This window comes from Diuraphis noxia, unplaced genomic scaffold (assembly GCF_037042655.1).
Source record: "Diuraphis noxia isolate RWA-SAM2 unplaced genomic scaffold, SU_Dnox_SAM2 contig0004, whole genome shotgun sequence".
Classification (NCBI taxonomy): Eukaryota; Metazoa; Arthropoda; class Insecta; order Hemiptera; family Aphididae; genus Diuraphis; species Diuraphis noxia.
The window spans coordinates 59,349,199-59,364,146 of record NW_028301714.1 but is presented as its reverse complement, the minus strand read 5'-3'; the positions used below and the strand labels follow the sequence as shown (position 1 = coordinate 59,364,146).

The 14,948-nt window shown below is 36.7% G+C and overlaps 1 protein-coding gene across 4 annotated transcripts in view; it reads left to right on the top strand.

Annotated features, from left to right (window-relative positions):
* The window catches only part of pico (ras-associated and pleckstrin homology domains-containing protein pico), a 45,988-nt gene extending 32,313 nt beyond the window's left edge, over window positions 1–13,675 (top strand). For 3 of the 4 annotated variants that reach the window (XM_089226436.1, XM_089226437.1, XM_089226435.1), the window contains exons 3-9: window positions 6,695–6,815; window positions 7,152–7,250; window positions 7,390–7,440; window positions 8,168–8,280; window positions 8,547–8,772; window positions 8,863–9,038; window positions 9,429–13,675. In XM_089226436.1, the coding sequence (XP_089082562.1) occupies window positions 6,695–6,815; window positions 7,152–7,250; window positions 7,390–7,440; window positions 8,168–8,280; window positions 8,547–8,772; window positions 8,863–9,038; window positions 9,429–10,922 (2,280 nt within the window). In that variant the 3' untranslated portion in view covers window positions 10,923–13,675. Of the gene's footprint in view, window positions 1–3,111; window positions 3,869–6,694; window positions 6,816–7,151; window positions 7,251–7,389; window positions 7,441–8,167; window positions 8,281–8,546; window positions 8,773–8,862; window positions 9,039–9,428 lie in introns of those variants that run through there. The other variant, XM_089226434.1, reaches the window with a different exon arrangement.
* The last annotated feature ends 1,273 nt before the right edge of the window (window positions 13,676–14,948 follow it).

The following is a 14,948-nucleotide window of genomic DNA, read 5'->3' as shown; positions in this document are numbered from 1 at the left end:
AATGAAATTTACGGTGATAATATCTTAAGGAGTTACAAAGGATGATGGAACTTGTATTGAATCTATTCCAAGTATCCGTCGCAACACATGCACCACTCAAAAATGAAGAAGAATCAGAGTTTTATCCTATTAAAATCCTTTTAACTTTTAGTATTGTAGCCTACAATATTATATTATAAAATAAATTGCTTTTAGCTAATGAGCTTAAACAATAAATTAGAATACAATTCAGTTTATTTTTTAATTTAAACTTTAGCAGCATTACGTTATATTAATTAGGTTTTTGTTACATTAGAGTAATTAGTAAAAATTATGTTAAAAACAGTGAACAAAGTAATGATAAAATAAACCGAGAGCGGTGTTGCACTTTATGAGCGTAACTAGAGTTTAGTAGTCTCGGAAAACCCAGGGAAATTAAAAGGTCTTTACTCATCATTTAAAAATACAAAATCATAAAAGTAAACAATAAAATATTTAATTAGCATATTTTTCATTCTTCTGTAAGCACATTTAATATTTTGTGATTAACTTTGTAAAAACATTTGGTATTTACAAAACCATTAATTAAAAATATATGTATTTCATAAATGTGTACGACTGTCTCTAGAAGTGAATAATTTTAAAATATCAACATCATTATTGATTAATAAAATTAAAATATTTTTTTCATTGGAATATCGATAAAAATAAATCAAAGCCCTATGACATGTTGTTGAATGGAAATAAAAACTTTCGACTATGCTGAAATTATTATACTGGACTATCTAACTTCAGTGTATCTCCGTTATATTAAAATGTCTATGAAATTTGTATTTTAATATCGTTGTATGAATTATTAGTGTATTGTCGGATTTCTTTTGTTTAACTATGGGTATATTAGATCTCTTACTAGAAAATGCATCGAATAAGTAGACAGTATTTCTGATTGAGTTTACATGTTTTGTCATCGTTTCAAACAAATAAAATCTGTAGCCAGGAAGGCAGGAAATGTGTGTTTATATTTATATTTGATGTACTTGTACATTTATAGATTATTTAAAATACATCCATAGTACCAAAATTATGGTTTTAATTAATTGGTTTTCAATTGATCGGAATCCTTATCATCGTCAATAATTTTTATATAAATATATATATTTTACACTCATATTTGGTTTAGGTTTATATTGTTTTAAATTTGTTGAATGAGGTGACATTCAAATCAAAATTAAATAAATCGACACAAACCAAAATGTATTGATTATGTATTAATGTTTAAGTTTTAATTATGTATGTTACGATTATGTATTTACATAATTACAAGTTTATTAGAAGAGTATGCTTTACATTTGCGTGTGCCTAGTCTATATCGTTGATTGTGTTCCTAGTGTCAGGTTTGAAATAAGAATCCATTATATTAAATACTCGAAGACCGCTTTTTTATATCCAGTCTTCTATTTAAAGTAGTAGTTGGGTTTTGTTTTTATTTTTAACAAGTTCGTTATTTTTTTTTTTCTGAGAGCTAATATAGTTTGAAATTTGTTTTTCGTTTTTTGATTATTACTCAAAATCGTTGACTTAATTTTTTTCAATATGAACTGCTGTTTAATTTGGAAAAACCAAGGCCACGCCACACACGCCGCGTCATACTGAAGAACTAACTTGACATATTTCCTCTTATCTCATTCGCGTGACCATGTGCATTATATTATATAATACATATATAATATAACGATATATTGTATAGGTGTCACATTGTATGCGTAAATAGAGTGGTTATCGGCACTCACTAGAGCTGCAGCAGTTATCGATGACCGCCCGGTTTTCCGGTTTTCGCACGCGCCTTGCTTATTTTTATTTTCGTATCAGCCTCATAAACTGCGGCATTCCCTTGCTCCACCTCCCCATCGAGAGCTCACTCAATAGATTGTGCTTTAATATTACAATAATGTAGTCTTCTAATAATCATTGTTGTTGTATATACCAATTCCATACGATTGCGTTTTTTTTTCGCACTATCGCGGAAGTCGTCGTCGGCACGCGAGTTCGCACATATATCTCTCTAACCTACTTGCAATAATAATAATAATAATAATAATGCCATGTGATAATATCATGTGTCTGCCCACGCGTGCAGTGTTTGTACACATCTTATAATAATAATAATTATTATTATTATGTTCACTCGGTCGCACAAATCACAATAGCGTGTGTGCGTCGTCGTTAAAAGTCCAACTGGTTTATGTCGTGTGTGGCAGTCGTCCTCTGCGCGCCAACGTTGCAACCTGTGGTGTCCGACATTGCGACGGCCCGCGGACGATGGCGCCTGAGTACACGAGTATTATTAATTCTCGTGTAGGTACCTATCTCTACGTTTGAAATAAAAAACGTAAAATAATAATAATAATAATAATATATGGCCGACGAGACGATCAACACACACGGCCGCCGCCGAAGCCGTCTGGTCTGCCATATGGCGATGCCGAATCGCAAAAAAAAAAACACACAGTTTTCGAGATTTGTTATTTATCGAAATCATTGCGCTTGTGTCGCATAACATGCCCAGGAGGGCGAATGATGTCGGGTACGATGACGACGATAATAACAAAAATACGATGGAAAAAAACCACAGGTACAGACGGCGCGCGTAAACTATATTATATACTATACATAATATAATAATGGTAGTGTTTGTATATATATATATATATATAATATATTAATATATCAAAACTTATATACATACATTTATATGTATATAATAGAGGTATACACGCGTAGGTACATAAACAACACGACCTAAACGAGTTTCGGTGTCGGGCTAGAATCGGATTTCGAATATTATTATTATTACTCGCTGCATCAGCGAGAACATCTGCCACCGATCATCGATCCTCTCTCTCTCTCGCTCTCCGGATCGCTGCTGGATCTCTGGATCTCTGGATCTCGACGTTTCTCTGTCTCGCCGCGGCTGGGTATATTGTGTTACGGCGAGTGTTATACACCGAGGAGAGACACGGCCGGGACATGTGTTTGGCGCGCACACACGCACAAGCGCGCGCGGTCTCTTCGAGATTGCACCTGGCGGACCCGATCGTATAAGCGCGCGGCAGCAGCTGCTACGGTCCCGGGACACCCGGTCGTCGCGTTCATCCGACGACCGGCCACCCATCCCGAGACCCGGAATCAGTTCTCGACCGTCGTCCGCGGAAGACTCATCGCCGTCGTCATGTTTTCGTGCAAGACCCGGTACGCTTGCGGCCGGAGCCAGCAACAACACAGCGACAGCGACGAGGATGGCAGTTACGGCTTTGGGGCCGTGGGCAACAAGACCAGGGCCGCTGCGACGGCCGTCAGTGGTGGCGGCCAATCGTCGTACTCCGACGAAGGCGACTATCACATCTACGGCAACCTGACGTTTGGCTACAAGCCGATACTGAAGACTCGGCTGTCGAGCGCGGCTAGTTCGGTGCGCCGGCGCGCGCCCGTCAAGCGGACCGTCAGCTTTTCCGGCGTGCACCGGTCGCCGCCGTCACCGCCGTCGCCGATCAGGCGGCGCAACAGCTTCCGGCCGCCGCCCCCGTGTTATTCGGTGGCCGTGCGCCGGGCCTCCAGTTTTTCCGCCACCCGGAGAAACGTGGCCGAGATGATCGCCCAGAGGCAGCGCATGCCGTTGCCCGGCGAACACGTTTTCACTCCACCTTTGCCGCCCGTAAATAATCGCGTTTTCTCGCCCGCAAACCAACGCGTTTTTACGCTTCCGCCTTCGTTACCGGACGAACGACGCGACATTGCGCCACCGACGTCGCTTCACACCAGCCGGGTCATCGTCGACGTGCACAAGACGACTGATCGTCCGGAAACGCCTCTGACCGCGGTCGCGCCCACCGTAAGTACCTCGAACGTCGCTTTAAGCCTATAAATCTTTGAATTATCTACAGTGAACTTCTTCGCGATGAGTCTTGTCGGAAAAATAATCGTTACAGTATGGCGTATAATTATATCACATCGTCTTAGTATAGCTTTGCCGTCTTCATCGTTATTTTTTTTTAATTATTACCTATACTACTGTTTTGCTGACAACGTACGTAACACGACAAGAGTGAGCACGTAATGTGTGCACCGCTCTTTTCCTTTTCGTTCATATACATTTCAATAGCAATGATGATGACGATGATGATGATGATAGTAATACAGTACTTACGCATATGGAAGGTGGGCACCACGCCTGTTGCGTGCTCTCCGGTGTTTTTAAATGATTATAGTTGTGACAATTGCATTAAAGTTATTGTTATTGTATAATATAGTTGCTGATTTCGTAGTATATTATACGACACGAGAGCACGTATATATCATATTATATAAAAAATTATCGTAGCCTGGTGGTTGCTTATTACTGAATGCGTATATTGTATATAGGTTAATAAATATGATGGTATTCCACTGAAAATAAAATCATATCATATTATTGTTATTATTATTATTATTCAACACGTCGCGGGACGATAATCTTAACTCTTATACCTATAATGTAATAATTAACGTCTTATGTATCTCTTCGCGTGTTTATTGTTTACCAACGATTAAACGTACAATTCGTACACAAAATATATAAGTAGAGAGATTGTTATCAAACCGTTGATAAGATTTAAAGAATGTTCGAGATCTATTAAACTAAATATTGTTAACCTTGCTGCAAGTTATAGGCTGGATAGAAATCAAATTTTATAGAATAAGGGAGCCTATCGAGGCGTTCTGTGTACAATACTGCATAATATAGGCTGATTTGCAAATTATTTGCAGAAGTGATATCGAGGGTGGTCGAAATTTAATGTTAAAGTCCCAAGAGATGATGTATGTCGGTGACGGCTGTACATCCTATTATAAATACAATTACGCCTATCTAATAACATCAACCACTGTAAATAACGAAAATACCATATAGCTCACGGCAAAATCCAGGACTAGGTAATCAACAATTAATCAAAATGTTTTATTGATTACGCGAGTCAGATTATAGTTAAAATATCAGATTTACGTTAAAAATAAAAATATAACGGCGTTGGTTTAAAATGATAATAACCATGTTGTTAAATTTCCGTTGAAAATACTTTCGTTCCACTGCGACTGGTTGCCGTTCCTCGATGAGATGAAAACTGATTTTTCAGTGCTCCGATTTTTGGTAAACACAAATCGATTAGAAAACCACGTAATCCCGTATACATAGTCGTTATAAATTATAATATTATTATTAATATATTATATGAATTGACTGTCCTCTTTCGAAAGCAATATTAAAAATATTGTATTGTATAATATGCGCACGAACTAATTAGTCGAATATTGGGTGGTTTTTTTTTTTATGGGACAAGCAAACATTTTACTCATTATTATTATGCATCGCGTATATTATAGGTACGTATGATAATAATAACAATCATCGTAATACGGAATATATTATTATTATTACAGAGGACGCAAAGAACAATAGCGCATATTAGTATATTATACATTAGCTTTGGAGTCTTAAAAAACGCATAATAATAATAATCGAGACAGTTGGGTCAACACAATGCGGTATATGTGCGGGGATCATTGTTTCGTTTTTTAATTGAAAACATAATGTTATTTTTTATTTTTGTAATAAAACGACCGTGTATTAAATGCATATTACGTGTATGCGGGGTTGAGTTGTATATTAACGAGTATTGAGTAAACTTTTTTCTATATATAACTAACGCGTTGTTTATAGTATCGATGCTTATATACAATAACGCTGATGGTCGTCCGTTTAACGCCTTTTGCTCGTCGTCACAACGACGATAAATTAATCAAAAAAATCGCGTGAGCAATAATGTAATATTATTATTATAACGTGTACACTTCTTTAACTGCGTGTTATATGATATATATATATATATATATATATATATATATATATATATACGTATTATATGTTCGAGAATAAATTACAATAATTTTTAAACTGTCGCCGTTTAAAAACTTATAAACAGCCATCGCCGCCTCACTGTCGTTATGAAAAGTGTAAGACTTGTGCGCGTGGCGTCGAAATAATGGTAATAATATATAAACGCAAATGATTATAATTTTATTTATGAATATATTATATATAGTGTTTATCATTATAATAATATTGTAATATTATGCACATAGTGCAGTGATGAATTATAATATTTTAAAACTTGCAAACGTCGACGAGATTTGCGTGCACGCGAAACAAATGCGAACGGTTAATACTATAATAATAGGTAACCATCGTATCGGAAAAATAATTGAAAAACGTCGTCGTATTTCAACCGTATGTGCGTTCCTAGGTAGGAATTTCGTATGAAATATAATTTACAAACCTGAGGGGCGGATTCGTTCTTCGACCGTGAGGGGGAGCAGCCGCGTTTCTAAAGAAGTTTTGACGTCACACGAACTACACTGACTAGATTGTATAGTAGTAATAATATATTATGTATTATATGAAAACCCAAAATGTCTGAGGGTTGTAGTCACCCCTCGCCACTTAAATGCAGGTGGCTCATCGTGTGTGCGCACAAATCGAAACGTACCGCACACGCGTATTACCGTTATCATGTATATTATATAATTCAGAATATTTGTTCGATTACGTTCGACTGATGTTTTATTTTTCTATTATCGTAATATCAACGTGTAGTTATATCATCGTCTGTTTTTTGTTTTGTAGAGTTTAGACAAAAGCCCGTCCAAACCAGTCGAAAATGCTGTCATTTTGAAAGCGCCCAACGCCACGGACATTGCTGGTCAGCGGATGGACTCTTATAGATTCTCGATGGCGAATTTAGAAGGTAAGTCGATGAAATCATTGTTACAATTGATGTATAAATTGATGCCCTGTCGGACACTTGCTTGTCGCATCACTATTATACGACTCAGGGCTCCCTCACAAGGGGTAGGAGGGTCAGAAGGACCCATGAAACTGATGGGGCTCATCGTTCATGCAAATAAATACTTCAAAACTACTTCAAAATATATTAGAAAAACGTTTGGGTCCCGTATTTAGTTCTGTACCGGGGTCAAATATATGATGTGGGGTGCCTGATACCACCTACTCACTATAAAATGTACAAGAATAAAAACTGCAATGTGAGTAATAACAATTTTGATTTTTTTTCGCTTTTCAGACACTCAAGACGTAGACTTAGACGCAGTGTTGGGAGAGCTATGCGCGCTAGAATCCCAATACCAGAGCACGAACAGTCTGTTGGATTCGGAAAAAATCGGTACGTAAATCATTCCAAGGTTTTCGTCGTACGTTTCGCGTTAACATAAAAATTTAATATAATATTATTGTATATATATAATATATGCAATATGAAAATGTAGATGAAAATAATAATGACATTCAATTGTTTATCACAGATTACAATTCAATAAACAGGATGCTGTCAAATTCAAATCAAACGGGGACAGGTAAAAACCGTCATATATATGTTTATGTTTTGAATATATATTTTCTGTTATTGTGTTCAACCGCGATTTATTCATACGTATGCTGCAAACAACAACGACAACAACCCCTTATCGTCATGATTATAATACTCCGGCAGACATTTCGAGTTTTCCAATTGTGCGGCAAATCACAAAAATCTTTTCTTTAGACATTTTTTTCCCTCGTCTCTTGGTATAGGTACCATGCTAGGTAGTGCCCACATAGCCCATTATTATTTTAATACACAATAATACCGTTACCGTTCCAATAGTAATAATAATACGTCGTCTGGGAAGGGTCAATATCACTATAATATCAGAAAAGATGCACCTGGCCAATATAATATACGGTTGTTACGCGACCACTATTATTCTATACTCCGGTCCAACAATCGCGTGGTGTCGTTTTTGGCCACGGTTCAAATGGTAATGAATCAAAGGCGGTTCGTGACATTCTGAGTGGAAAGCCCAATTCTTTGGACTTTACCCAAATCTGATAATGTTGTATAATATAAATCGGGGGAATACCCTTCTATAGACGATAAATCGCGCTTCAGTCTGATTTCACTTATCCCTTTTTTCTTACAACATTTTTATCCCAATCGCGCCACAGTCTACACAATATATATTTGAATACACATAATTTTTGGTACATAATACATATATATATAGGTAATCAAAGCGTTATAAATAAATTGAATTTTTCTAGTGAGGACAGATAGTCCGGACAATGATTCCGCGTTTTCCGATTGCGTATCGTTGTTGTCGAGCAGCGAGAGTTCAGCTTCGAGCGGCACTACCAATCACTCTGCAGGAAAAAAAGTATGTTATATTATTATTATTTTTATTGTACGCGGTTAATCGTTTTGATTTATAATATATATATATTTACTGTCGTTACCGATATTAATGCATTTTAAGCATATTATCGTCGACTGTCATCCGACTATATTACGGTAGTATTATAATATAGAAGTGGATATTATCGGTTATTATTATTACAATAATTTATATTATTACGCTTTGTGCCGCGTCGACGGAATCGTTTTAATAATAATGATCGTTATTCGTGTTTGTTGTGCTCGCAGGAGTCGTCCAAAGCGGAGAAAATCCGTTTGGCCCTACAAAAAATGAAGGAGGCCAGTGTGAAAAAATTATTCATCAAAGTGTTCAACGACGACGGCGGAGCGAAATCGTTGCTGGTCGACGAGGGTATGCGCTGTAGTTATGTGATGCGATTGTTAGCCGACAAACATCACATTAATCTCGGACCGCGCTGGGGGCTTGTCGAACATCTGCCTGACCTTCATATGGGTATGTTGACAAAAAAATAAAATCCAAATCCATACTTTTGCAACACGTGTTAGATTTCTGTTTTTTTTTCTTTTTCTTTTTTTTTTTTAGAACGCGTTTACGAAGAACACGAATTGCTGGTAGATAATCTAATGCTGTGGACTAGAGATTCCAAGAACCGTTTATTGTTCGTCGAGCGGCCCGAGAGGACGTTAATATTCGAAAATCCGTCTTTGTTCAACACCAGCAATCAGTCGCTCAGCCACGCGACTAGTAACTTTGCACAAGTAAGTACCTACACGTTAATTATTACTGTTGCATATTTAAAACCTAACAATAGTATTTGAGAAACATCGGTCACATTTGCGCTAAAAACAATAATTTAAATTATATTCAATTTTCCTATTGGTATGGTGAAATTGAAAAAAAAAAAATTGCTAATCGATTTATTTGACCTGATCTTCACGAGGTGCGTGACTCGCTTTGAAAAACAAAGTTTTTCAATTCTTCGATTATTTTTACACGCCAATCATACGGCATTTTAGTCCGTAAGTCGCGATGGTAGCCCTTGACAATGCCCAAGTACATACATCGTAATGGGTTACCATCACTCATCAGACGTAAACTGCTGAACCTTAATTTTTTACTGAACCGTACCGCTATTTGTTGTTCTACAGGAATACTTTTGCAACGGCGGACTTCCGAGCGTCGAGGGCCCGCTGTACATCAAGACGGACTCGAGGAAGGGTTGGAAAAAGTACTACAGCGTCCTCAGGGCTTCGGGGCTGTACTATTACAAGGACAAGGGTTCGCGGTCGCCGAAGGACCTCGTTTGCCTGGCCACGTTCGACGTGAACCAAGTGTACTACGGCGTGGGCTGGCGGAAGAAGTACAAGGCGCCGACTGAACACTGTTTCGCCATCAAACACCCGTGTCTGCAGCAGCCCAAGTCCACCAAGTACATAAAGTACGTGTGTGCCGAGGACGAGTGGACGCTGCAAAAGTGGATGTCCGCCATACGGATTGTCAAGTACGGACAGCAGCTGCTCGACAACTACGAGTCGGCTCTGGCAGGCGGAGACGGCGGTGACCCGACACAAACGTCGTCGATGTCGATGTCGGCGCCGCCATCGTCGTCCGGGACGTCCTTGCGTCACAACGGTACGATGGGACGTGGGTCTGTGGGACTCGATGACGACGACGCCGCCGCCACCGCCGCCGCGTTGATGCTGGACGACACCGAGAGCGGGCTGTCCTCGGATTCCGGGGGTTCGTCATCCGGTTGCGACGTTGCGTTTGAATCCGATTATCCTCCGTGCGGCACCATCAAGCGGAAACCTCCAAAACTGCCACTGACGGCCACCACGCGTCAGCTCACCTGTTCTGTAACAGAGACGTCGGCGGCCACGGCGTTTGCCGCGGCCACCGTGGCCGTTAATCAACAAAAACCCGTCAAGTCGGTCAAGTTCGCCGACCACCACCAGCAGCCGTACCAAAATCACCAGCAACTGCAGTACCAACAGTACCAGCAACAGCAGCAGCAGCACCACCACCACCACCAACAACAACAACAACAGTACCATCATCACATGCAGCACCACCGGACGCCTAGTCTTGAATCGTTGCCGCCTCCGCCTCCCGAACTGTTGGTCGACCACGATGGCCATGACGACGACGACGAGCTGATAAACGCAGTGCCGCCACCTCCACCCAAGCTTCTGTCGCCGCCCAGCACAGCATTTCTGGCCGACCTTCACCGGGTCGTCTGCAAGAAGTGGCAGGTGGCGCAAAAGTGCAAACTCGACACGATGGCCACCCCGCATGAAGTACTCGGGTTCCGGGACCCGGCGCACGGGCTCCAGACGCAGTTCGCGGACGGCGGCGCGGCCGGCAACAGCAACGCGTACAGCCGCGAGGCGAACGTCAGCAACTGGGTGGCCGAACACTACGGACCCAACAACCTGTACGAGAACGTGTACCCCAAGCAACATCAGCAGCAGTCCGGTCCGGGCCCGGCTGCTTGTTCGTCGCCACCTCCACCTGCGCCTCCACCGCAACAGCTCACGGCCGCGCCCCAGCATTTCCGGTCCATCAACAAGATCAACAAGCGACCGCCTCCGCCGCCGCCACCGAGATCCGAGAAGACGCAACTCACCACGGTCGTCTCGTAACCGTGGCCTCTCCCCCGTACTCATTCCGTTCGTTTTTCACATCCGCTTTTCCGTTTTTCTCGCGTTTCCGACCCGACGCGTTGGTCGTATAGAGAGCCGTTTTGTCGCTTCGTGTACTATGCCTACTCATATATACTATTTATTTTATTATTTTGTACGACCGAACTGTGAACAATTATTGTTAGAGATCGTTTCTTATTTAATCGGTTTATAGTAATATATAATGTTGTAGTAATTCCGTTGTAGTCAATATTGGGAAAATCAAACCGTGTTTCTCCTTGACGGACGGCCAAGGCTCCGGGGTCATACTATGTGTTGTGACGGTTCGGTAGCCATAATGGTCTACGAACGCATATTACTGAAATTGTATGCATTTCTGGTGCCCCAAATTAAGCTCCTTGTTTTAAATGGAAGGTGTCGTAATATCATCATGTCTGTCGCCAAAATCAAGTTCAGGTGTTTATAATAGTTATATGTTTCAACTTATGTATGAAATTTTGAAAGTTTAATAGTTAATATAGTTAGTAAATAATCGAAAATACCATAGACATTTTGATGTTTAACTTTATTCTTTAATTAATTATAATATTATGCCTACGGATAAAATACAGTTCAAAATGGTACATATTTAAGTTTAAAAATTTGTGGTGGAAAATAATATAATATTATCAAAATATTAAATATGGTCATATTATAATCTTTCATTTAAACATTGCGGCTAAAAGTTTTAGCTTAAAACCTATAATAAGATCCTAGGCTAATCGTTTTTGTTTGTGTCGCCGCGGTCGTTCAAAGGAGACAAATACGGCGCATAGCGTCTTCCCTCACATCTGTGTTTTATGTTAGTTTATTAATTTTTCTTTCTATGAATAATATGTTACTAAAAGACTGTATTTTTATTATTTTTTTTTGTGTTAATATTAATAATCATAACTGTTTATATACCTTTATATTATATTCTGTTTATTCATAATGGTATTACAAACATAATATTGCAGTTCGGATATTGTCGTCTTTGTTGCAATAGTATCGTAATTGGTGCTTAATTTATATATTTATATAATAAATACATGATAATGTATTGTAATTTGTTTACATTTTTCTTCATATCACAATGTTATGTTACATGGTACAGTGATTATTATTATTTTTTTTTTTTTTTTGCTGCCCAAGTCTTCGACAATTTATCTATTTATTGTACATTAATTTCCAAACATTATGATTTATGATTATGTTTTTTTTTTATATATATTATATATAACTATAATAATTATAAGTTATAACAAATAAAGTAATTTGTGACTTTTTTTTATTATATATCGAATGTTAAGTAATTTTTTTATCATCGCCAATGATGTTGAAGTTCATATCTTCTGATCTCTTAGGAAATCATATTTTGTCATGAGTTCATGACTTTGTATGCTGCTATAGTGATCAATGCCTAAATTTAGATTTATTGAACACTGTGTCAAACTCGATTTTGTTCAATGTGTTTGCATAAGTTCCAAATTAATTATTGATTAAGTCAATCGATATTTTGCTTTATATGCTTCTATTTTAAGGGTGTTATAGTATTTACCGATAACACTAAATACTTCACAGTATAACATTGGTTTTTTTAACTCTGTACTTAATTTCACATAAAATGTGATGAATAATTTTTAAATTTCTTCAATCTGTTCAAGCATAAATAGTTCAAAAGACCATCTTTTTATACTTTTATAAATAAACAAAATCCAAATTGTTATCACTTAACAATTTTTGACAGCATTTTTCAAGTGCATTAAAATAAACCTTGTTATATTTATGTACTAAAGTTGTAAAAAAATTTGTACTCTTTAATACTTAAAAAAAAAAACAAAAAAATCCTAATTACTATTTGATAATATTATCATTTGATTTGGCTCTAATCATGATAGGCTATGAAGTATTAACTTAAAATTTATATTTTGTTTAAGAAATTAATTATTTATGAACGTTTAGCAGAGAACATTTAGACTGTTTAGAATGGTTAAATTATTATTGAAGTTATTATCTAAATTAAATTTAATGGTTTTATTGCTATGAAATATTTTTATTGAAAGAAATTATTAATATTAAAAAGGTATAATTTGATGAATTTGTCTTAAATAATGTTTTATAATAATGTATCACATTATTAAATATTATAATGAATTAAACCCAATGACATAGCCTTATTTACATGTGTAATTCTAGTTTTCAAATCTAATGTGTCACATCCCAAATTTCTCATATATTTCACATGATTTACAGCTAGATTTTAATATCTACATATTTGTAATTACATGACAAATTCTTTGTAATAATTAGAAAAGATCTCAATAGCTTTATTCAATGCATAGTGTTCATTTCTCATAATTATTAACAAGCCTCCATAGAATTAAAATTGTTTTTACTTTCATGTTTTTTTTATTAAACTTGATAAACCTCGTACCAGCGCAAAACAATCTAAATGTTTTTAATGAAAATTCAATAGTTTAATTATAATTATTCATTTAATAATATTGAGAAATTTTAAAAGTAGAACTGTTATTATTAATTGTTTTATAAGCACACAACATCCCAATAGATGTAGGTAAGTGATGATGTAGTGAGTAGAAACTGCTTCACATTTGTAATTCCACTAAAGTTAATTGAATCTTTTTTATTTCTATTTTAATCAGTTGTGATTCAAAGATGTATTATTTTCAATTTTGTATTATCAGAAACAAATAAACCGTATTTATATGATATTTTTTTTATATATATTCTTACGTCCTTTATGACAATGCTTGTAAATACCTATGATGTATACTTTTTTTTTAATGAAAATGCTGTAACTTGTTTTGACAACATATTTTATACACACAAAGTCAAAAATTTTAGAGAAAAAAAATGCGTTTTTCATCTTTATAAAAAAGATTAATAAATTTATATTATTACCTAAATGTTTTCTATTTTCATTTTTTGAAAAAACCTTATAATTGCCTATTCAAAACCCCTTATAAGTCGTTGTAATGACTATCGAATACTCAATGATATGAATTCTTATTCATACAAAGTGCATAAATGTCATAAATATTACATCAAATAAAACAATATTATGTTTGTTAGTAACGTTTTATAGGTACTGAGAGATGGTGATTTGGATTTCGGAATCAAATAATATTATTAAAATTAAGGGAATCGGTAGTGAGAGCCGGTTTTAAGGAGTTCGAAATAGGCAATATTCAGTTAGCACGCATCTGGGTCTTGTGAATGTGTGCGTAGTAAGTGATCATGGATGTGTGTAAAATAAATAGAAGAGCGTGTTCAAGTCATCCCTACGGCGTCCACCCTACCGATTGATTGATACCTAATAATGTTTAAAATAATATTTACGAAAACCGATCTGAATTCGATATATGTATATATAATCTACCTTGAGATTGGTCACTTAATGGTCAGTCCACATTTTAAGATTTCTGATTTAAATTCCGAAACGTCAAGATATTTAAAACAAATTTAAAGGTTTTTGGTTAAGGGGAGATAGAATTTGGGAATATTGAACTGGCCGATCTCAAGTAGGCGCAATAACAAATTCAAATCACTTTTCAAAAGTATTATCACATTATTGATTTGTGATAGAGTAATTACATTTTACAGGCATCATCATTATGATTGGTACCTACTTAAGGGGGCCTGCTCGTGTGTCTTCATTAAGGGGCAATATTTAGGCAATATGCAATTTCGTTGCCATCAACTTAGGGATTTGTGTGTTGGTCCGATGATTAGGTCGTCATCTATGATGATTCGCATGATAGTGATTGTATGCGGATTAGGTTAGGTTAGGTTAGACGGCTGGGTAAATCAGAAATCTTAAAATGGTTACTGGCTGATATCAAGTAGACATTATAACGAATAGATAGGTTTTCTTCAATATTATTATCGCGTAATAATCATTATAAAAATATCGTTATAGGTCAATCGGTAAAGTAGACAAAAAGTACATAAAAATAATCATAATAATTTGTTTATCATTCACAC